The sequence below is a fragment of the Anomalospiza imberbis genome, chromosome 4 (assembly GCF_031753505.1).
Source record: "Anomalospiza imberbis isolate Cuckoo-Finch-1a 21T00152 chromosome 4, ASM3175350v1, whole genome shotgun sequence".
NCBI lineage: Eukaryota > Metazoa > Chordata > Aves > Passeriformes > Viduidae > Anomalospiza > Anomalospiza imberbis.
Window position 1 is genome coordinate 65,358,775 of NC_089684.1, and position 26,041 is coordinate 65,384,815.

General features: G+C 36.7%; 1 protein-coding gene across 1 annotated transcript; it reads right to left on the bottom strand.

Moving 5' to 3' along the window:
- Positions 1–425: 425 nt before the first annotated feature.
- TMEM156 (transmembrane protein 156) lies at positions 426–25,823 on the bottom strand. The gene is given in 7 exon segments (XM_068188875.1): positions 426–1,118; positions 8,651–8,751; positions 13,999–14,103; positions 17,191–17,298; positions 19,423–19,680; positions 20,941–21,222; positions 25,649–25,823. Coding segments are annotated over 6 exon segments (1,026 nt in total). The 3' UTR covers positions 426–1,118; positions 8,651–8,653.
- Positions 25,824–26,041: the final 218 nt, after the last annotated feature.

A 26,041-nucleotide genomic window follows, 5' to 3' on the forward strand; every position in this document is an offset into this window, starting at 1 on the left:
TTCAGAAACTAATGTTTATAACTATTAAATCTGAACTGCTCGGTGTAGACCGGAAAATTCAATTTCAGAAAGCTTCAGGAGGGAAAGGCTGTATAAATGTAAGGAATGGAGGTAATGAAGTATTAACTGGATGCTAAATTCTTGCCTATCATGTTTGCAATGGGCAGTTTACAATCTGTTCATCCTGATGGATTTAGCTCAAGGGAGCCTGAAGTCCTGGCAATTTCTGTCTCTGCCTAGTAACTGATGGCTAAGCTGTACCCACAAATCATGTGTTAACACCAAAGGAGTTTGGAACCCTGCTCAGCCCAAACAGCTCCACTGCACTCAGAGGAGCAGTAGTAAATGGAAAGTAAGGAAAAGTTCCAAGAGATAATGGGTTGGAATGCTAATGACCCAAGCTAGAACAAAAGATGGAAATGCAATTTCTCAAAAAGTACAAACCCATTTAATGTCTTAATGAGTTATTAGAAATCTGTAATAATGATCTTGTGATTTGAAGCCAAATTAGTATTTTTCCACAATTTTTTCTTTAACCACTAAGATGTTGCACAAATTATGATGGTCTTTCTTGTTTACTGCAGAAACTAACATGCTTGCTACTGAATTCTTTCTGACTATAATACTTTGGCCACCCTTCTCAACAGCCAGAAACTGTATCTTTTAGGCATCTTAGTCAGCTAGAGCATTAAGTAGGTTGAAAATTGTGCTCATTTCATGAAAGTAGAGAATAGTTCCTAGCATTATACAGATTTATTATCATATGGAAGATATAAAATAAATTTCTGCCCCGATAAAAATATGTAATTTTCACAAGGATTATCTTGCAACCATATAACTAAGTATGAATCCTGAATGAACAGAAAATAGATGTGAAATCTGTATTCTGCTATCAAAGTTGTTTATGCAGCAAAACATGTTTGTCCATCATTCCTATTTTCTAAATACAAAGTAATTATGATGGAAAAAATGGAACTTGTCAACTAAAATGCATAATTGTCATTCCCATGAAAAGATGGATTATATAGCCCCCCAGGCTGGAAATGGGGATGCTTTCTTCTGTGGTGTATGGTGTGTCTTCTTTCATCCAGAGGTACTGGTACTTCATAGGGTGATACCTGAAACTAAAGAAAATAGTATCAGAAAAAAAAAGAGGAGGGTAAGTCTTCTCTAATTTATGTCAAATATCATAATTTTGACTTTCACAATAATGAATTCTCCTCTTTATTACAAAAGAAAACAACATTGTGACTAAAAGGCAGGCAAAATAGGTGATGCACATCAGATTGGAGCAAAAGACTGAGACTGATACCTGGCAGCTGAGTAGTGACTCAGGTGCCTGCCCCACGAGAGTGTGATACAGGAACTTGAGCAAGGCACACCGAGCCTTACCCACTTCCAGGGAAGCTGGCAATGGAAGGGTGAGCAGAGCCAGAAATGCTCACCACATCCACCTAGCTGAAGTGCTCTTCTGTGCCCAGCTGCATTTCCCATTCTATACTGCTATATGTCAGGACAAATTTGGAAATAATGAAATGAAAGGAGCTTTTTCCACATTCACAAGTGAACTGCTTCTCACTAACCATCAGTGACACTTTTGAATTTGGATTGCAGCTCCCAGAGCTCACAGATTCCAATCAAGCTTCTCTTACTTTTTAGGGAACTATAACATGCTGAGGGAGAAGAGGGAGGTGGACTGGAAATACAGGATTTCTGTACTTCTAACTTGCACACTGAGTGAAAAAGCAAATATGGCTTGTCACCCATTCTGGTAGTTCCCATAGCTGCAGGCCTGATTAAACATCTGTCTACATTTTCTTTTACATGGTAGGAACTGGATTCAGAAGTGTTCCTTGGCTGTGAAATCATACTGGAGGCATCAGCTGCTGAAGTGAGCTAGAAAATGACAAGTGTAGGCAGGATAGACTGCATGAAAAATTGATGCTAGCTAATGGAGCAGTGGGTTTAAACAACCTGCACCGTGCCCCTTATAGTTCAGTTCTGCCAGTAAGCAGGAGTGCTTCCCTTGGAAACCCTTAGTGTCTTCTTTGGAGGGAAACATAGCCTGGCATGCATTTAGTGCAGGACCCAGTAATTGTGCCAAGTACTCTGGAATGTCCTCAGCAATCTGATTCTGTGAGCTCTTCTGTGCTGAGAGGAGTTGTCATTTTAATGTGCAATTAAGACTAGAATCTCTTATGGAAGCAGAAACAGGAGGAATTACCTTTCATGATATTTAAAAAATAAATATGTAATTGAGTGTATACAGTTCTGAAAACAATTTAAAGCTGCCTGAGGGCATAAATCATAGAATCACAGTTATCAACAGGAATTACTATGTAAAAAATGAAGTCTTACAGAAATGGCCAACACACAAAGTCACTAGGTCAGTACTAGTAGGAACACCTCCCTTCAGCAGCTTCACACCAAATTTTATGATAACTTTAACAACAGTACTATCACCTCCAAGCACTGAAATCATGCTTTTCAGAAAAACTGTCAAAAGGATAATAGGAAGGATCCCAGTAATTTAAAATCACACCTACTGTTCTTCACAAATCCCTGCATGAAATACCTTAACTGTAATCTCCTCACTCCCGAGCTCACTCATTACATGCCTTTGCTAGAATGTCTTATGAGTTTCCCTGTTTTCTCTCTGCATAATTCCTATCTTCTGTTGTTTGTGTGGGTGCCTTGCTTGAAGACAGATGAGTGAGAGATTCTTTTAAATATGAAAACATTTTTGTAAAGCCACAATCACATAAGGAAAACAGGCAGAGAATATTTTTAGTTGCACTTTCTGTTTGTGCTACTAAGTTCAACAGTGATGGCATTTAAAGACCTCTTCAGGAAGGCAGCAGCGGCGTGAGCCAAAGCCCAGGTAATACTCTAGATATACCTGCACCGAAATTTCCTGGCATTAGACTGGCATATGCACAATAAAAATTTCTAATTTCCTATGGGAGTGTTTCATTATAAAACAATGTTGGCGATGATAATCTGAATGTTGCTGGATAAGAGTCAGCCTCTCATACACTTGTTGATCTCTTGTGCCAACCCTTGTACCCATAGGGGGTTTCATGCCCACATGCTTCTCAGATTGTAACAGAGGAAAGGGACCTATCAAATTCTTCTATTTTACAATTTCTTTGACAGAGGTTTTAATCTTTTTAGCCATACACCATGTGTTGTCCCTGCCAGTTACTGTCATCTACCTTATGTTCCAGTTTTATTTTTATTATCCGTTTCACCTGAAAATAAGATTGTGCCTTAAATTCTATATTCACTGGAGACCAACTTGTCTTATTTAACTGTACAGCTACACTGTCACTCAGAAAGGACTACAGAGACATGAAGCACCTTAGGTGTTCAAGGATCTCAAAGCTCTTTACAAAGACAGATGGCAAAAGGCAGTGTACTAAAAATCATTGGCAGTTGCTGATGTGGAACTCACATTAGTTTTACGCAGTCTTTGACATGTCTACCTGTTTTATTATAAGAATTAATGGGATGCAGGACACCAAGAATCTTTTATCTTGTCCTTGAGGCATTGATTGTCAAAGAGATTGAGGCAGTAAATAAAATATTTGGGTAATAGTGACCAGTTTGTGTGAATTTGATCTAGCATCAGCTCAGAGCATAACACTGGGCACTTTCAATGAAAAAAAGTGCACAACAGTTGGCTTTAAGACACTGAGTTTTCTTCTTGCTTTCTTTCCTCATAAAATGGCAGCACTGCATCCAAGGTCTCTATCTGTCTCTAATTTCCCCAAATAGAACACTGTTCTGTCCCTAACCATTCATGAAATCTATTAATGCTGCCTTTGATTCAGAGAATACAGTGCTGCTTCCCCTTAAACAGGCAGAGGATGGAGGTACTGCAGGAGAGGGCTCACAGTTTTTCTTCATGCTACAAACACGTGGCTTTTATTCTGCCCTAACCACTCTAAGACTGAAGTGCAGCTTTGGAGTGAGAGAGGCCAGTGAGCCCTGCATAGTCTTCCCAGACTCTATGTAGCCCCACCCCAGGGAAAGACAGATTGTCACAAAGGCAGGACACACAAAGTCACTCCTTGAAGCAGGCTTCTTTAGCCTCCAAGGGAAAGTTGAGACAAAATCTTCCCTACTCAACAATGATTTCATGGATAACCATCAAGAAAACCGTATTTCTGAATGCTCCAACACCTTCATCTTACATACAGGTACAATGATTTGGCTCTTACTTGCCCACTTTAATTTCTTACTTCAGTTATTCTCTGCCCCCACTGTTTAGGGAATGGCCACTGAATCAAGCACATTCAGAAGTGCTAGTCCTCATGTTTTCTCAAACCAGCATTTTTCAGATGCTGAAAATGATAGTTTATGGAAGTAGTGTTCTTAGAGTTAAAAGTATCAGTTGATACAAGTAAAGCTTTGTTAAAAGCACTATGCAATCTCTGTTTTAGCTGAGGATAAACAGTTCTTTCTTACAATCATGCAAATTAGTAAGGAGGTGTCATTAGGAGAGACAGAAAAGTCATGTCTCCAGAGCCTTATTCTAGCATGCTCTTACCTGAACAGCATTGCCTCTGAGTGCAAATATTTGCCCTGAATGTAAATATACACCCTGAATAAAATGTTCATACTTCCAAACTAAACAAAATTAGGGTAATTCATGTCACAATCTTCTCACAGCACTAAGAAAATACATTGACAGCTGTCATATGTTGTCCTGGTTCTGGCCAGGACAGAGTTAATATTTTGCAGTAGCTGTGAGGGGATGAGCCTGGAGCTGTGTGGGCATGGCTAGGAGATTATTCTGTACCACCTCAGGTCATTGCCAGGAGCAGGGATGAGGGACTCTTGCTTCCAAGGAGAAGGGTGTTCCTTCCAGTGGGGAGAAAAGTGGTGAGGAAGAGCCAGTTAGTATTGTCCCAGGCTTTCCGTGTAAATTGTTCCTTGCCTATGCCTTTTGTTATTGTTTTCTTATCTCAACGCTGTTTCCAGTAAATTGTTCTTATCTCAAGCCATGATTTTTGCCTTTTGTACTTCCAGTTGGAGGAGAGGGGAATCGACCTGCAGCGTGGTTTTAGCAGGACTACTGAATTGGAAAATACCATTCCTAAACCACAACATATGTAAAATGTGTTTCAACACTTGAGGGACATGGCTCATTCATTGTTTTCCAGGACAGTTGCTAATATGGTAATTTAATGAAATATGGCAGAAACAGAGGATTCTTACCTTTGGTACTCAAGTGTAGTTGTAATAGTTACCGTGAAAATACACAGAGACATTAAGTGATATATGCTGAAAAGATTCACCTTTGGCAAAGGCACAAGTGCAGAACTTGATGCATTTTTTATTACCTGAACTAGCTGTCATTGCAATAGTGAATAACAAAGCATTTGGGTGCATTTCTGTGTGCACACACAGAATAGATAGATAGATAGATAGATAGATAGACAGACCACACAATTGGATCTAAGTATATTGATAAACATGGCAACACATGTACAGTCATATGTTTATCAATACATTTACATTTTATAATCAAGAGTATTGTCTTAAATCTAAAGACTTAAAAATGCATTTATAGAAAGAAATTTCTTTTTCTTGTCATAAAAAGAAAAACAGCAGAAAATTGCAATGTTCAATTGATAATTGATATCTCTCTCAATCTACTAGTAAGAGCAATACTTCCCTGTTGCAGACTGGAGCAACAAGCAAACAATAGGCAAATAGATCTCTCCCCCTGGCTAAAACCAATATTTTTCAGCCTTTCATCTTTCAGTGTGTTGTGTTAAGGGCCACTGCTGAGGCCATCAGCAGGTTCTCCAGTTCATTAGCTATAATGATCGTGATCACAGTGATCCTTGCTTTTACATTTCCTCCTCCTCACAACTGCTGTTACACCTACCACAGCTGCTGTGTAGGTAGTCTCCTGACAGAGAAATCAAACACTGTACTGTGGTTACTGATTTCTCTGAGTGCAGCTCTAGCTGGCTGAAGATGAGGAAAAGTATAACTCATGTTGCCTGTCTGATTCAGGGCAGGCATTGAGGTAACTCTTACCTACCAGACAGAAGCCAAGTTTGAGGCAGGGAAGGGCAGATGCTAGCAGTGTCCCCAGTGGAGCTCTCTCGGGTTTCTAGCTCTGCCTAGAACCCTTCCTTATTTGAGGCTCTTTTATCAGTGAGGTGCTTCAGCGGAGCAGCTCTCAGTGATATAAAGATGATGGGCTTGATCAAGAAGCTCCCTAGGACATACTTCTCATCTCCACCCCACCTCCTCCTTCAGAGAAAAACCCACGCTTCATCAAGCTGATGTAGTCTAGAACTGTCTTTGGTAATTCTGGGAATTGGATTATTTTTGCATTTTCCAGCCTCAGTACTTAGCTTTCATGTGCAGTACTTGCAACACAGCTTCTCTCTGTTGAGCAAACGAGTCTTTAGCAGCATTCTAGAGACTTCACAGAGACAAAGCCAGCACTTGTGCTTAAAGCAGATCACAATTTCCTTCCCCAGCCTCAGTTACCACAAGCACTCAGCTAGCAAGCTTTCCTGGAACTGAGGCGCCCACAGACACACACAGCAATGATGTGGATCTGACCTTATCAGATGAAGCAAGAAGAAGGGGGTTTTTTGCAGGAAGTAAAGCAAAACTAAAGCAGAAAGTGGGTTTTTTTTGTTATTTTCACACAGTATTTAGCTCTGAGACAGCATTCCTTTAAGAAACATATTCAAACAAAACATGATGAAAGGCAAGATCTAGATCTAAGTTTCTGCAGCTGCATTCTTTAATAATATTTCCACACCATGTCACATAACATTACAATTTACAATGTATTCAGCATTATTCCCACATATCACATCTGGATTTCACCTCACTGTCAGCTGTCCCTCTGACAGGAAGATTATCTGGAAAAGCAAGCCTGCTTCTGTATTCACATAGAGATTAAGGAAAGGGAATAATCAAGACCAAAGTGTCCTGGATCTCATATATTGTCTCACAGAGCAACCAGAAATCTGAAAAGCTGTTCAGTCTCTTCTTTCTATCCTTTAGTTCCTAACAGTTAAGGTAATAAAAGCAAAAGGTCACCCCAACAGTTACTCCCCCCTCCAGCAACACAGAAGTTAAATTTGTATGGGAATGAGCCATGGCTTTTTCCCCCTACTTCTAAAAGATGAGTTTTAGGTGAATGCAACATCCTGGAAGAAGAACAGAATTAACAAAGCATGCTAATGATCAGCCATAATACTGTATAAGTGAAGGCACTGAATACAGGTGAGCACCTGCTTAGCAGCACATCCTATTTCAGGCTTAGAAATGTCTTATTTTTAACCCAAGAGTAAAAAAAAAAAAAAAATTAAGTTGCTTCTTCCCTGCAGAAAGGGAAGAAGCTGCCCTACAGAAAGGCTAATGGGGCTAATGTTTCTGCTCAGACAGAAACAGAGTCCAAATAGCAAACAGCTGTACTCAGATGATCTGGGAGCTGCTCTCAGTTGTCACAGAGTTCCCAAGTCATGTCATGACTTTGTGTCTCCTGACAGCCTCATTTTTAAAATAGTTATAATAACAACTTCTCATCTTCATAAGTCTTCATCCATAAGATCTATGGATGACAATCACTTAAACAGAGGTCAGTATTTCTAATAACTATCCTATAACCCAGCTAGTCTCATTCATTAATTTACTATGGAATTACCTCATCTTCTGTCAGCAAAGCTGCTCAAAAATTTTTATTTAGCTCTGTTCTCAATGTGCAATTTCATCTTCATGGTTCCACATGAAGCACAAAAATCAAACTCTCTTCAGTACTTTAAATTTTTTTAACACAATAAAAAGATAGCAAGACATTATATTGAGTTTCCAATAAAACTCCATCCAATTTAAATAGAAATATAGAAGAAGGAACTCCTTAAGCTTTTAACCTAAAAAAATCACCATACACAATAATATCATGTGTGCAAGTAGCCATCATCTGGTCTATGCACTTGAAATATTAGTCTGTATTACTTATTCAAGTAGCATCTGTTTTTTCTAGACATTACAACGGTTTTCAGGAAGTGATATCTCTTACTGCACATTTCTATGAAGATTTGGTTCCTTACATCTGGAATTCCTGAAACAATTACTGCAGCACAGTGGCTGCAGAAAGTTAGGACTGGGAGATTAGTTTTAGTTCTGAACAGAAACCAGCTTCTTGTCATTCCTTCTGACTGGTGTAAAAACAGCAGAGCAATCAATTTCTTTTGTTTGAGGAATTTCATAAAGAGGCTATTTATTTCAAATATGGAATTTTTCTCAGAGATAATTTCCAAATTGCTTTTTTTTCCTCTGCCCTTGTAGAAACAAATGTCAGCACAGTGCTAAAGTCTAGGACACAATATTTTGCACCAGAAAAAAGGTGTCAGAATTTGCACCAAGGTCTGCAGGGACACACATGGTTTATTAGGCTAACACATATGATTATAGATCACTTTTGGTAGCAGAAGTAAAACTGATTCTCTTTTCATGCCACCTAGCTCTCACAAAACACATTATCCAGTTTTTCATCTTATTCACTTGGCTAGAAGAAGTATAATTTATTTTGTTCATACATCCACACTATTAATTCTAAATATATGAGGCAAACCAGAATAATCAGGGTTGTAAGATGTTTACTTACCTTCTACGGTTGATCCACGTGACAATGCTCATGTTCAGGAATTACAGGCAGTATCTTTGTGGCCTGTGCAGGAAGTGGAACCTGTTGTTTGCTGGTTTTCACTATTGAAAGTTAAAATAATTTTTATCCATATTATTAACAGCAAATATATCTGCAGAGTGTTGGACTTGCATATGCAAGATTGAAAATAATTGACACCTATCTGAACACAAGACAGAGACAGACAGTACTGAAAATACTAACCATGTTTGGTATTTAACTTCCTCTTAATACTAGTAGGACTACAATTTGCTGATTCTAAGTCTATCTGGGAAGCAGTTTGAAGGTAGGCAAATAAATTTATGTGAAATAAATTTGTGAATAAATTGTAGTGAACATCCAAAAGCATGCAAATTTGAGGTTATGTAAGAGTTCTCCAGATTACAAACCCCTGTATTTGGCCAGTTAAGCAAAAACAATGGAAATTTCGAGTGTGAAATACCCGACTCATTTTCACATAAGGACAGCACAGATTGCCACAGGCACACATGATGTGGCCTCGGCTCATTTGTCATACACACAGGGAGAGCTACTGGGTATCACCCAGTTGTCAATAAAGGTGACAGCATACACCTCAGAAGCAGGAAGGAGTGAGGTGATGCCTTTAGCACACAGATCCTGATAGATTATCTCAGTGGAATACAAATAAGGAAATGCAGAGATAGCATTGTCAGGCAAATGCATACAGAGTTGTTTATCCAATGCATTTTTCAAAGAACTGCTGTAGAACACAAACAGTATTTTAACTCCAGGTCCACCTTGTCCCTGACTATCCATTACTTCTGCAAACCTACAAATGGGTTTCTACTGAGATGACAAGAGGATAAAATGTGCCACCTATATCTAGCTATGTTCATTCTCCACTGACTACATCATTTGTGCTTCTCTCTTTACAAATGCAATTAAAAAGTAGACTTTGGATCTTGGCACTTAAGCAGTTGCATATGAAAAGCAAAGTCAAAATAAGAATGGAGTAGTTTTTTAAAAAAATAACAATGGATCTTATTTGACCCTCAGGATGAATTTGGAGAGAATGGGAATATAGGCTGATATCCCCTTCAGTGCCTGTGTGTAACAGTGTTTTGCATGCATGCAAAGTGGGCAGAGAAAAGGTCCTTTGTACATCAGTGGTCTATAGAAAGCATACAGGGACTATAAAAAGCTCCCTAAAGTTACCCACATCCTATAGATTTTATCCTTCTTTTTATCTGAAAAAAATTTAAAAAGTTCTGAGTGGTAATAAGACTTTACAATTTTCTTGGTTATGTTGCATTTCAGAAATACTTAAGTCTATGTTAAATATTGAATACTATGAGAAGCTTTGCTTTTGCCAGCATTATTCATGTAAATTGCAGAGGGAGAGATAATCATTCAGCTATGTCAGGAACTGAGAGGGACCACCAAATAGGTGATGTTTCAGTTAGCCATGATTAAACAAATTTCTTGTCTTTGCATCTATTTGCTTCTGTAGAGTATGTATCGTGCCTGTTCTCTTTGCTAAAAAGAAAATGTATTGCAGAATACAAGGAGGAGTAAGTCTGAACTAGCTGGGATGTCAGCCCTCACACTGCTGAGCCAGCATTTGCTTCTATTTCCAACATGTCAACTAACCTGAAGCTGTAGCAGCACATCAGAGATATAGCAGAATTTCCCCCATTTCCTCTAATCTTGTGGGAAAGGAACTATTATTTTAATAGGATAGCACAGAAAACAATACAGGAATTCAAATGAGAGGGAATTTGTCTTGTTGTTTCTTCTGTGCAAATTACAGCTGTCAAGCCCACTTGTATCAAATACTATGGATGTCACAAACCCTAAACAGTCCAGGAAACAACTGCAGGCCAGGAAGCCTGAGGTTTTATTCCCTGAATCCTGGTTGTCACTGTGACCCTGCAATGCTCTTCTTTCAGGATGAGTTATAAAATAAGCATCCATCAGAATTAACTTTGCATTACTGTAAGCCAGACAATTGAGTCAAGGAATCCTGTATTTGTATCCTAATATGTAATGAACCAAACTGTGACTCCATGAGCCAATGAGTATCACTAAAAATGAATATACTCTTTGAGCAATGTAGAACAAGGTATTATGCTTGAACTAAGGCTACCCACACAGACTGTAGAGCAATGACATGATGATTTCAACAGTGTGATTCCCTGTCTGCATTGTCCAGTTCAAGCAAAGGGATGAGAGCAAGCTTTTTTCCTAACACATCTTATGCCACATTCAAAATAGAATCAAAATAAACAAGGAATGTTGTTCTTATTCTAGGAAAAGAAAGTCTAAATGGGAATTTATGGTGATAAGAGTCTAGTAATATAAATTCCCACTTAAGTATAATCCATCTAATTATATTAATGAATCTTCCAGACCCTACTAGGCAGATTCAGCTTAGGTATTAAATGATCTGATTTATGCAATCTCATTCCTCTGCAAATTCTTCTTGCTTTTTCTTATTTTTTAAATAATGTAGCATACAGTTCACACACACTGACCTGCTCCCAACAAGTAATTTTGTGCCATGGGCCCAGGATTACCTTTTTTTAGGATACAGCTACATGAGAATAACTACACTTAGTCAGTTACTAGTAATGGAAGAGTTACCAAAGTGGTTTAGGGAAAATGGGCTAAGGAAGAGGAATAACAGCAGGGTAAGTATAACTTTCCTCCCTTTATCTGCATCTGAGACCGATTTAAGCAGTAAACTGCAAATGACAATTCAGCAGTTTCTATCTGAGTTCTTTTAAAACTCTGTGGGGAATACATTCTAGTCCTTCTAATTGCCATTATTAATTTATTAAGCTGTTCTAAAACCTCTTCTACTGCCTCTTCAATTTAAGAAAGCTCTTCAAAGAAATTCCTGCAATAAAATTCTCATGTGTGGGAATCTCACAAAGATTCTCTGTAGTAAATGCAAAGCAAAGAAGTGGCTTCAATGGATTCTTTTCCATGTGTTATTACTATCAAGTTCTATTTGATGAAAATGCTCTGTGTCTGGAAATACTGATCAGCCACTTAATTACTTACTTCTTGCAGTAGAAAAAAGTACCCTCTCTTCTTTCCCTTGTCTTGTGGATGCATTTAAGGGAAACTCTTTTTTGTCAGTTAATACCATTCAAGGGACAGTTATTATACATAAATGCAATGGAGGACCAGTTCTGAAGTCTAGAAAATGTGCTTTGTACAACCCAAGGTCTAGTGCATTCTTTTTTAGCTTTACAGCCCAGACAACATTTAGTCAACATTTATGACCAGAATGCTATTAAACTCCCCTGTCCTCACTGTATGTTCTTAATCCTTTGCAGTATTGTGATTTTGGAAGGTTGTACATTTAATCCTTCCCTAGAGAACATTCTATACATTTCCCCCCCTTTCCTCTGGTCAGTGGACTTACTGGCAATGACTCATGGATATAAAGCCACTAACAGTTTCACAAAACTAACATCCATGCTGTAAATTACTTTTTTTTGTAGGATCACAGTGGCATTAAGCCAGTAATTTACTAAGCTTCCTAAGAATTGACTCCCATTATCTAAGTATAGGCTTCCCTCTTTTTTTCCCTTGTAATATCTTTACTTCAAATAAGCTTTTAGGAGTACCTATACATCTTTTCATCTATATGATGCACTGTCACATCCTCTGAAGTACTCATTACTGTGTTTCCAGGGTGATTGTATTGTCTTCAGTGGATCTCAATGTTTTTTTTCAAGATTGCGAGCTATGCTCTAATTATAGGGAAAATATTGTCAAGGGCTGTCAACAAAGTCATCTGTAGCTATTTATGATCCATTATCATGGCAGCAAATCCTAAGCTTATCAACTGTGGAAAGAATAAATTCTTCATATGGATTTGATTGTATTTTAAATTATATTGGTATAAACAGTAAAATTGATTGCACTGACTGAAATGATGGTGTGTGAAACCAAGGAATTTTATATTAAAATAAACCCCATTATAGCATTTCATACAACAAAGCATCTTTCTGGGTTACATGGATTGATTGTAGTGGGAGGCACTTAAAAGTGAGAATGACAGACCAATAAGGGATTCCCATTCTTTTCAGTAAAATCTAGTAAAACCAGATTTGAATTTCCATAAGACCCCTTTATCAAAAATGCCTTGGATATACAACATTAAAAATGCCAATCTGAACATATGATTAAAGAGGTATGATATTAGTGAAGCTACAAGACAATAGATGTCAGAAAAGTAATTCCTTCCCTGCAGAATGAAAATAATGAGCTCATAAATATATCTCAGAGGTAGCCAGTGCTTTAAGAGCAAGAAGCATAAATTATACTCACAGGGGAGTTCAGACAGATAAGAAGCTATTCATTCTTTTCTAGGTAAAATTGAAATACCATGAAATACTGAGTTGTTGACATAAATTATTGAGTCTCCTCTTACTCCTGAAGAACTAACAAGACAAAAAGCAAAGTACTTAAGCCTTAAGTCATATCTAAAACCATTTTTTTCATTTGCTGGCTTTGTATTTTTTCTTGTTTTGAAGGGAGGTGAGTTTGCTATTCAGAGCTATTATTCTATATGTTCAGGTTAATATTTTTAAAGCTATAGCTCCCTTCACAAAACCAGAATCCATGAAATTTATTAAAACATTTCACTCTTTGAGCAATGTCAGTAACACTCACAGCAACACCTGGTAATTGGCACTCACACAGATATTTGTTGCCAAATCCAGTTTTCTAGAACCCAAACTTTGAGTTTAGCCATGTAATTTAATTTATCTGTAGTAAGCAGACTACTCTCTCCAAAGACCACAATTTTTTACCTATCTGACACTCCAAAATTGCATTTTGTGGGAATTGGACCCTAGAGATAGGCTATGAAGTGCCAGCAAAACCATTTATTGAGTCCTGCTGCAGCCATTCATTCCATGCTTTGGTAGCAAATTTTATCAAGAGTCACAAACACATAGAGCATATATACACATATTAACATCTCTGTAAACTTTTCATACACACACAAAGCACTCAGGTGACAAACCTCAAAACTGGCACACAATATGACCAAAAATTAAAAAGTTCAAAGTCATTAATGCAACACACTGGGAAGACTGGGAGAAGCATTCCCACATGTATATATAAGTCTTCTAATAGTTTTGTTGCCAGTTTTTTTCTTTAAAACAAAAAAGTGTTTCCTTAACATAAGCCAGATAAAATTTGTGTAGGACCAAGGAAACTCTGAAACAAACCTAAAGTATCTCTTGACAGGAAAGTCTTAAACGGTCTTTCTTGACCTCCTCATGCCTCAAGATTTGTTAAATTTTGTTTTACTTTTATATACTTACCAGGAAAAGGATGAATTTTAGTAGCAGATACAGTTCTTCTTGCATGTCTGGAGCTCTTTCTTCTTAGAACAGTAGAAACTGATGTTGCTACTCTTTGTTTATAATCTGCTTTAAACAAAATGTCTTATGTTAGCATCAGCCCTGATTAGAAAGCTTGTAAACCCCTTATTATTAAATTGTTGAACACCTTGGAAATTGTTCAAAAAATCAGGAAGGTGTTGGAATAAGGTGATGAGGAAAAACCAAAGGCCAGATGATTTGTATTTCCCAGAATGAAATTTTCTAGAAATTTCATTCAGGTTTGTGCCCTTGAACAAATTTTGGAAGGATAGCAAGAAAAGTGCATATTTCAGTACAGGTTTGGACTCTCACTGCTGACAGTAGAGTAGCAAGGATGGAGTGTACTGGCATCCTAGGAAGCTGACAGAGTCCTTCCTAGTGTGGAGTGTTCATCTTGGAAAGCACAGTCTGAGAGCAAGCTCCACACCCCTGACAAAGCTAGAGCTGGACTGGGCCCTTCTGGCTGTTCCTCAGCTCTCAGTCCATAAACTCTGAGTCCTACCATCCTTCTGCTGCTCTCTAAATGCTGTGCTCTCAATGGGCTTATTGCAGATGGTTGTGCAGCTGTTGTGATTAGCCCTGTTCAGCAGTGACTGCAGTCTGGGGCTCAGCACCTTCTGGTGACAGGCTCACTCCAATTCTATGTAACAGAATTTATTTTTATCTTTTTCCTTTGAGAACACTGAGAAATTCATTAAGTTAAAATTATTTAGGTCATGAATTTTTTTACGACTAGCCAGCGGAGATCTAAACCGCTAAAGCCCCAAGCATACAGTGTAACAGTTAATGTCAAAGGAAGCTCTGGAAGTGTTCATGAGACAAGAGTGGAAAGGAAAAGGCAAAACAATTAATTTCCAGTTTAGGGCCTTTGTCATGGACCAATTGTAACCTCCACCAGGTTTATTTGGATATTTTATTTTATGCACTCATGAAAATAGCTTAATGATTCAGAGAGTCTCAGTCTTACCTAGCAGAATATCTTGCAAGGTCTCAAGAGGAAATGAGTAATTCTACATTTCTTAACAGCTTTCTGTGGTGCTCAGAAATGAAGAGAAAAAATACTAACTGAATTATGGCTGGAAAAATTCATAACAGCTGTTTTAGTAACGTAGCTAATAGTTCTGCTCTATACTTTGAGCACCACTGAAAAAAATTAGTGTATAGTCTTGCAATGAAAGGTGGCATCTTAATATATACACGTAAACCTTAAGTTTTTTTTAATGCACTTGTCTTTTTATCAGTAACATAATGATGTTGGCTATAATGTTACATATTATAAATTTAACTTATAAACCCACTTTTCCTCAATTAGCAGAAAATGTATCCTTGAAGCTAGTAAGTAATTAGAAGCCTCAAAAGGGCATCTCTTCCTCCCTGTTTGTGTTCACGATGATTCTGAAAACCTGAATTTAATAAAAAAGTGATGTTTAAGAATAAAGGTACTAAATCATTAATCATCACTACTTACCATTCTACATTAAAAATAGAATGTTATGACTCAAAGCATAGAAAATCAGAGACATAACATTTATAAGTAGTTTTCAAATTACAAATAAAAGTCCTTTAAATTAGAGCACTTAATAGCTCACTTATAAAGTCCTAACTTACACTTTGTGGGGTTTTATATACATAAAATACGTCTCAGAAATTTGTTCTAGCAATAAGTAAAATATAATGTATTTTAAGCAACATTATCTGGCAAGGACCTCCTTTCAGTGGGGTGGGGAGGGTGCAAACTTGACATCTTACGCAATTATTTTGCTTATTCATTAAAAATATATTCATGAAGTATTTACATTATGCAAAAAATCACAGAAACATTTTGTGTGTGGGCACTATTCTTCCTTCTGTTCCGGTATGATTAAAGCTAGACTTCTATTGCTCCTTCATTACAAAACTACCTGTGCATACAGTAAGGATGATCAGGGGAATGGATGAGGCTTATTATTTGGTTTACTACCAGAGTCTCCTTTCAGCACCTCTGAACTACAGGGGGAATGCATGCCTGCCTGGCAATAGCAACTAAATGCCAGTTGTCTGGAGGCATTCTGCCTGCTCAGGGCTGACACAAGCAGAACGTCTCTGGAAACTGCTGTGAAAAGCACCTGAGAGTTATTCCTTCAGGTAAAAGCTTAAGTAATATTCTTTTCACAGTGATGAAAGGTATGTAATGTGCTCCTGGTACCACCTACCTCTGACTTGGGAAGGGAAACAAGGACCAGCAGCTGACAAGCAGTCAATTTTCAGCACTGCTTTTGTGCAGAGGATTTTACCTTGATAGCTCAAAGGTCTCAAGCTCAGGGTACTCCTACAATTTTATTCTTGCTTTATTCATTGTTTATTGCTAGAGAAAATACTGTAAATCTGATTTCAGCCTGTATCCCAAGAGAAGAGCCTGTCATGGCTGAAGGAATATTCTAGAAACAATTGTTTCAATCTCTGAACTAATGGCAAGTTCCCTCATAGCAAAGTTCTAATCACTTGGAATAGTCAATAGAGATGGTTCAGAAATCACAGCAATGTTTTCTTTGCTGAAGTAATAGCAAAGAGATGGAATGTTATCTGGGCTTAACTCAGCTCTTGGCTTAAGAAGGTGGCATCTTGGTTGCCCTGCATGGGATTATACCACCAATGAATTTGAATAACCAGTTTTTAGGACAGACAGATGAATGTATATCTCCTCATATCTATCCTGTAATTTTTCCTGACTGTGACTTAAATAAATCATCTTCAGGAAGGAAAGGGTATTTCAATTCATTTACACTGGTCATTGGGATTTCTGCTTAAAACTTTCCACAAAGTTTAACAGTAATTGTTTCATCTACTGAAATCAGTGTGAAACCAGAAGTCCATATCACTAAGCCATCAATCATCTATCAAAAACCCCACATTCAATTTGCCATCAATAAGCTTGGATTTGCATCCACAATTTTTGCATCCACCAAAGAGATGAGAGGTGATACTATCAATCATCTGAGTACTTCAGTCAGTCTCTAAGAAGCTTTTACCATTTGACAATCAAAATATCAGTGTCTGAGCCACAGTAATAATCAACAGTTTGTTATTATAAATTAATATATTTTTACTTGCATAGAAATTTAAATTCATGCAGATTAACTATTCATTACTTACATCTCTGTTTATTTTCTTGGATTATTTTGTAGATGACAACTGAAACAGTAAATACAAAAACTACTGGAATCATAGTGAGCCAAGTAATCTTCATCATACACATTGGATCTGTCCATAAAATGTACAAGAGAGAAAATTAAGAAGCAAATCACTGGCAGCAGAGAAAAGCAGAACATTCCATTTTGGTAGGTTTTTGGATTGTGCCTATCCCCACAGATAAAAACTAAACTAAACAAAACAAAACAAAATAAAAACAACGAAAAAAAAAAAAAAACAGAGATTATGCCTTTTTCTTTCAGCTTTCTCTGGTTTTTGATGTTAGTTTTCCTGTCTAGAATTTAGATTAATTTTTGCCTGTATTTGTATATCTATATCTGTATCTGTATCTATATATCTCCCCATGGCTGAAATAGATACAGATGACTAAGTGAATGAAAACTTTTCAATTCAGCCAATGAAATGCTTTGAAGATGAACATTTATATTTAAGGTAGAACAAGGGTAATACATGTCCCCTCTGTCTGCATAGAGCATGAAAGGAAGTGGTCCACTGTCCAACATTGGCCTGTACTGGCATTCTTAACCTCCTGGTCCATCTTCATATGTGAGAGAAGGCAAGATTCTACATATAGAAATTTTCTTATAAAAAAGTGAGGAAATGTCACCAACAGGAGCCCTCTGGGGAATTCCTTTAAAGTTGGTTTGAGGGAGAATCACATGGGACTGGATACAGGAGGTAGACTGCTCTTTTGGACAACAGCTGCTGCAGAAAAGCACCCACATTCTGCAGGGATTTAGTTCAATTACTTGTAAAACTCAGGACTGTATATGACAAAGAAATGATGTGAAGAACTTTCCCCTCCAGTTGTTTGAATGGCCTTTCAAACTTCTTTGGCAGCTGTATGTTAATGCATACCTTAACACTATAAAATAACTTTTAAAAACCAGCTATGTTACTATAAATCATAAAAAACCAAATTACAGACTGTAGCCAAACTACTGTTTCCCTTTCCCTGACTTAGAACAGTATAATTAGACTCCAACTTCCCTTGTATCTTCTCCATCAAGAACTCACAAGGCAAATGCCTATGACCCCATGACTCATTCCTCCTAATTTAGAACTAATATCTTTTATACAGTAATCTTGGCTCCTTTTAAACAGAGCACTCTACCCCATCTTGTAGTGGCTTGTAATGACTTGATTATCAGCCTTGCTTAGGAAATCCCTGAGCAACTCTTTAGCTGTTTTGAAGTAAAGGAAACAAAAAAGCCATATTGTTAATTTTCATTGCTAACATGAGATTACTGCTACCCAGGTAAATCAGTATTAACAAAGGGTGGTTAGCTCATAGTATTGACACAAGGTAGCAGGGCAAGTAACAAATTATGCTCCTCTCATGGCTAGACACTTATTAAAAAATTCCAAACAAACAAAAAACCAAAACAATCCTAAACTGCCCTTTCTTCTCTAGTATTTTCCCTGGACTTATTTAACATATATAAATCCAACTCTAAAAAAACATATTTTCTCCAGCAAATGTACAGCATAAAATACATTTTCCATGCAAAACCAAGTGAATGTAATAATTCAGCAACTTCCAAATGACAAGTGTTGTAGATAGACAGAATGGAAGCCCTGACCATGGTCAGGAAATCAGACAAAAAACTCTTGCAGCACAAAGAGAAATATGAAAAGCTGAAGGTTGTCCTCTGGGAAAACTAAGCTTAGTTGAGCTGAAGATTTATTGTTTAAGCATACTGTAGTGAGGCCATATGGTAGGCTATTGCAGTACGACATTAGAATGGTCAAATCTATCTCCTGGTTCTTTTATCACCGTAGTTAAGAGGGATTTTTAAATTTACCTCCAAGACCAACAGGGTTATGCCATTATCAGGAAAGGGAAAATTATATTTCCAGGTTTTGTCACATGCAATATGTGAGTCTGTTGCTGCTAAACAAGAAACAATGTACAGATCATTACTTTACTCTATTTCTTCTAGAAAAAAAAAAAAAAGGGCACAGCTAAATTGCTTTAAATCACTATAAAAATCATCAGTTGTCTACTATGGATTGTTTTTTAATAAGGGGTGTTCAAAATTGTATTCTCTTCTTGTGAAATATTTAAATATTTTCAAATGGTTGCTGGAAGCAGACAACTACCTACTTGAGATTTTTTGCAAGATTATATTGTTTCTAGTTTGATTTCCATTCTGAATCTCCCTTGTAACTTACATTCCATATAAGACTTCAGTTGCAGTGAAATATTCATACAGTCATTTTGGTCTTCCATCATTGCCAAGAGACAAGAATGATTTAGTTGTTTGTTGGCTGCACTTCGTCCTCCAACTATTGAATTGTCGATGTGGATTTCCATCATATAATTTGTATTATGCTCCACTTCTTTCTTGGAATCCGTAGTGAAATTAAAATATTTATAAAAATAAGTAACATTTTCTGTTTTCACTTCAGGTGAGCCTTTTGTTTTTGGAAATAAAAATTAAAACAAAGCTGTTATACAAGCAGTAGATCAAGAGACAACTCTCAAAAAGTACAGTGAATTCTCTGTGTCATTTGCAACATAAAGGTTTCTACATCACTGACTATCAAAAAGTTGGATAAATGTATAATGTGTAAAGTTACTCTGAACAGATCTGAAGAGCATTGATTATCTATACATTTTCCCTGCAAAGTATAACCCTTTTTTGCTTTACTATCACCTTTTTTGTTGCTGTTTTGGTTGTCAGTTGTCAAAGGCAACAGGCAAAAATCAGGCTATAAGAAGGATAGAACCCAGGCAGAAGCCTATGATGATAGAGATTTGAAGTTTGCACACTGTCTATCTGTTATCAGTTGCAGGAGGTCCTTGCTTCACTTCAAACCACACAAGATGTGAGGCTTGTGCTATGTTTACAAGAAAGAAAAACATTGTCAAAAGTGTTAGTTGTACAGGTATAACTGAAAACAGAGGTTGTCCATATATAAGCTTTTATTTTTCATACTTGTTAAGACAGCAGTTTTGTAATAAGGAAAATATATGGTTGGAAAATAACTGAATTTCTTATATTCACAACTTGGCCTATTGCCCCTGTTGCTGACAATGTTAGAAAGAGGTATCCTCTTCCCCAAAGATTTCCAGATATTTGCAAGTGTATATGGCACACAAGGAATGGGCTGCTACTGCTCTGAAAAGATGTGGGTGTTGCTACCTCTCCTCTGTACTTCTGTGCCATTCCTTAGTCAGTGCTGCTTTCTACAAAACATGTATGACCATTTCTGATACTACACAGTTGAGGATAATGTAGACTACAAACACAAAAATGGGTTTTTCTTACATAGTTGCCATTGGAATAGTTACCTAATGAATTAATTCTTCAGATACTTGCTCACAACCTATCTTCATAATACCAGCAATCTACATGTAGAGTTCCATAATGACATTTAAAAGCAAATTCAGCTTTAAAAACTGTCAGAAAGTACTTAGAACTCCTTAGAAATAAATTAAGTACTTTAGAAAGTACTTGCTACCAACGTTTCACTGACAACCAGGGATGAATGCCACTAAGAATCAGGCACAAAAATCAGCATTTTCTAGCCATGCAAAGAAAAGCTAAAAACTACCATTGTTCATAGACTTGCAAAGACCATAGAGAACCAGGAGCATATAATTTTCTTCTAAATACCAAATAAAAACTTGTTTTTTATTTTGTAATGAGCTACTTCAAAATTAAATATTTCTCTTATCCTACTTACTTTTTTTAGCTATTGACCCTGATCTTTGATGATCAACATTCACATCCCTCTTGGATTCACACTTTGTCTGTTTAGGGTGGGACTGTTGTTCCCTCCAGAACGACTGGCAAATACATAGAATATTTTGGAAATTGGAATTATTTATAATGACCTTCAGCAAAATAATTTGGGTTTCTCTTCTTTGTTGCATTGATCTTTTGTAAGAATTGTTAAAAGTACAAAGTGGAAAAGTGGTGTTGCTTGATGAACAGGTATCCATGCAGGACACCATTACAGTGTTAGCTGTAAAAGAAAGAGTGATTACATTAGTCAGACAATCATATAGGACATATGGACAAGTATGTGCCTAGAAGCATCATGTAGTGGATATTCCAACCATCTTATGATGAAATGCACTTTTTTTTTTTCTTTTTTCTTGAGGGTTATGATGGGATGTTAAATGCATCATATGTAAGAGAAAGGAAGCACAGAGTCTTCCAACAACCTAGATGCTGGATTTTATTTGCTGAATTGTATTAAAACTCTTGTAATAGTAATTGGAATTTCTGATGGTATCCAGTCACACTCCTGTTTCAAAGCTGCTCCAATTTGACTGTTCTTCACAAGAAGAGAAAGCACATTTATGCTTCTTCAAAAGAAGAGAAAACTTGTTTGGAGAGGGAACTCAACCATGGAACAGTGCAGTTGCAACACTCCAATGCATTTATGTTGTAAAGTAGCTATAATCAGAATGAAAGCTTTCTTTCCAAATTACATTGAAACTACAGAGTGAAAATACACAGAAATGCTGCTGAATGCTCCAGCCACACCCTTCACATTCTCTTATATCCAGTCAACAATGTGGATTTTAATTATGACCTTTGGGTTTGGTATTCATAGTCAAATTTCAGTATCAAAGTACCATAGCTAGAGTACATTAATGCAGTTCTGGCAAGCAGCAAAACCACACAGTTATAAATTACTGGGATTTGTCTTCCACATTACAGTATAGCTTTATAATGCAAATTTTTGCTTGTGTTAACTTTGAACCACTTTTTCAGTAACTTTGAAGTACTTTTTCAGATACAAAAACTGAAGAATAAAAAAAATTGTGTCACCCCAACATGAAATACGTATTTATGAATAACGACTTCCCAGAGCTGATGCAGCACTAACCTATGGTTTTATAGCTATGTTTCCAATTCTGGTAGTACCCTTGCATCTCAATAAACAGAAAATTTTGTATCTAACTCCCATTATGAGCAACTGCAGCAATGTGATCATAAATCCTTATGTATAGAGGGCAAAATATAGCCTTTAGTTGCTTCAGTGCTCAGCTGCACTCTGATGGCTTCAACTGGCCACCTGCACTAACAGAGCAGCAGGTTGACCTCAGAAATTATTCAGTAGGAGATTCCAGACAGGATACAGAAATAAAATCCAAACTCCAGTGTTAAAGTCAATTATCTTCCCTTTACTAACACTACATCAGAGAGTCATAAACTCCTTATAAAATATAATAAATTTAAATGTAAAACACACAGGTAAGAAAAAGTTCATTTTGATATAAAAAGGAATATCAGACAAAATTTAGGACTTGATCTTTCCCTGAGGCAAGACACAGAATTTTTCTTGAAATGCTTACAATCTGACCCACACAACAGGTCATGGAGCAGGCTTCTGAGATCAAATTCTTCCACCTAAAAGAGGCATTTTGTGTAGAACTTGTCTGTGGAGATGAGCCAGGAGTGAATGCTTACTCTGCTTACTCTGCTCTCAAGGCAAGCCAAGGCATCTGGGCAACCAATCTAAAACTACTGCTACAGCTTTCAGGGGCAACTAATCATAATTCCCTAACATATCCTTTTTACCAAGAAATCTTTACATGGACTTGGGAATCTGCTGACTGGACTGTGACAGACATCCATGTTCAGCACTGCAAAGTCCATTTTGAACTTCACAAATGGCTAAACAGATTCCAGAGCTGCCTGTGACCCACAGGTGTGTAGGTGTGTAAAAGGCCTGTTATCCGAGTGGAAAAGGTGTGAATGTTGTTGAGTTAGGGAGGGTGCTTACCATCCTCTTGAAAGGTCTCTACTGAGACAGCGGATCAAACGACAATCTAGCATAAACAAACTTCTTTTTTTCCCAGGTCACAGGACTGTGGCCCTTCTAAGGTGGGATATAGATGGTTGAACACTTGAAGAAGGGCTGCAACACCACCACACTTTCCCAGTGGTTTACATGGCAGACAAAAAGCCATCCCATACTCATTGCTCCTTACTGCACGACTGGAAAGCACCTTCCCAAATGTAAACATCACTCTAGAAATTTGGAAAGGGTTTTGTGACATCTGAGCACAGGCAGCCTGAATACTAAAAAAGGATTGCTGAGATGAAACTGTGCAAAATAACTCTAGGAAACTGTTTTATATTCAAAGATCTGCAACCACATGCTTAATGTTAAGAAGTTCTGTAATTATTAAATTCTTCCATAAAAACTCTATTTACAGGGTGGTTTTTTATATAAAATCCAAATCCATTAAAATGAAATTATTCACAGAGAAGATCAAAATTTATAAAGAACTTGCTTCACATTAAGAAAATCACAAATATTTCACTTTGCATGGGTTTGACTCTTTTTCATTTGATCTGCAGTATTCTGTTTCGAGTGAGAGCAGCAGTATGTACAGTTGCATTTTTTATCATTTCCTTATGGAAGCTGGAGTCTCCACATGATACTGTAGAGATACAAGACCTACAGTACAAGCTGGAGGATACAAAACTGATAGATTAAAGGAGATACACTCCAGCAAGTAGCAGGACCCAAGGGATAGGACTGGGATTGAAAGCATCAGACCCCAAAAGGATAACCTCCTACTCTAAATCAGTGTAATTTAAAGGTTCAATGACTTGTAACCAAGCAAGTGGGTTGCTTTACAAACAGAAAGGAAACATTTAACTTCTGGTCATGCTGAACTGTATTATTTTGAAAAAAATGTAAAGGCTTGGGTTTTTTGGTTTTTTGTTTGTTTGTTTGTTTGTTCGTTTTGTTTGGTTTTGGTTTTTTTTTGCAAATTGATTTCCCCCTAAATTTTTGTTTAATGATAAATTTCCATTTTTATTCCCTCTCCAGAATGAAATGCTGCAACTTTCCCTGGGATAAGACATCCAGGAATTAGGAGCTTTCTGCCTGCCATTCTTTTAGGAACTCACAGAGGAAGAGCCAGTGATTATATTTCACATCTCAAAGACTTCCAACAACTCTGTCTGCTGAAGTCTCATGGTGTAACCAGCAATTTTAAACATTTACAAGAAATTCTGTACATTGTAGGTTTGTCACAAAATTTGAAATAAAACCAGTTTTCAAGAGAAGGTTTTTGATGAACCAGAGACCCAAAATCCTTAGAGATTTTGAATAAATTGCTCAATATATTTACTTTCTAATGTAATTCAGACATCATTACACAGTCTGTAATATAGTAATTTAGTTTTTCAAACATCCAAAATGCAGCAATAATTCTAATTTTCCAAATATAAATCTGTGCTGCTTCAATTATAATTCTGTTCTGCACATGTACTTCACTATCTTATTTTAGACATGCTGTGATTGAGACAGAATTGCAGTGATCACACTATTGCAGCCTAGAGCATGGCCAATAAGAGCAATCTAGAAAAATTATGGAAAAATGTAATTATTCTTTGATGTTTGACACTAAGGTTAATGTTTTCTTCTGGTAATAGTCCTGTAATTGTTTGTTTAGATAATCTGTGCTACCAAACACTTTGTTTACTTCTGCATGGAGGTAAAACATTAATTATTCCATCATTTTAAACTGAATTATGAAAGTTATGATATTCAAAACTTATGACAGCTTACCAAGTTTGTTCATTTATAAACGATAAAAATCTACACTTATATTCTAATTACTGATACGGTCTTTCTTTATGGTTAATGAAAAAAAATACAATTAAACTAATCTGGATATTTTGATATTAAATTATTTCAGAAAATTATATGCTTCATAAAGAAATTATGTTATGATGCCTGAGAATACACTCTTTGTCAAAGGGATGATTTTTATTGTAATAATTATTTATTCAAAAGCTTTCTTAGGAATGGATGTGACAAAACTATTTTAATTTACTCATGGAGTTTTTAAAAAGCACTGAATGGGTAACTTGCATACATGCATAGTTTGCATTTATCCTAAATTCAGTATCAGCCTCTAAGATCACTAAGAAGTATTTGGCATTTATGCTACAAGATTTGCTTTACGCTGTTACCTCCATTCTGCTCTACTTTTTCTCAGGTTACCATTACATATCTCTTTCACAGACAGCATCTCATTGCCAGATAGTAATTGTACAAAGTTTTACAGCATTTAAGTACAAAAACATCTAAAAAGTTGTTCTTGAAGACATGAGCACCTGCTATAAAAGAACATTATCATTTTCACTACTTTCTTCATTATGAAGGCCATAAAATTACATGCATTGAAATAGTTACCAAAAATTCTGCAGTGTATGTAAATAAATTACAAACTCATTTCAAATTACCACATATCATTAACTCTGTCAGTAAAAAATCTAACAAAAAGAGTCTATATCCTTTGCAAATTCCACACATGAGCAGCATCCTAACCATTGCTGTTAGGAAAGCATGTGCCAACTTTTCTATTGCAGACTTCAGAATAAATAAAAGGTGATTTTAAAAGCTGATCACTCACCTTCATGGATTTTGAAAAATTCAGGTAAACACAAAATAAACATGGTAATTATTCCTAGTCCTAATCTGAAGACTACTGGTTTTCTGAAAAGCAAGCACATGTCACCGAAGCACTCCCATCTAGCATAGTGGTGGCAACTTCCTTCCTGGTTTAGCTTTTAACTTAGTGCAGACATCATGCAAAATAACATCTATTCATTTCCTTTTCTTATAATGACTTTCCTTTTCACCTCTCACTGCATTAACTTGCAGAAAGCCACATTCTGTTCTTACATGGGCATAGATGAGGATGATTCATTCAAATGTGCTCAAGATAAAATTCATGTACCACAATGACAATAAGGAAAAAAAAGCAACTATTTTAGATGTTTGTGGACGTTTTGCTTTAAGAACC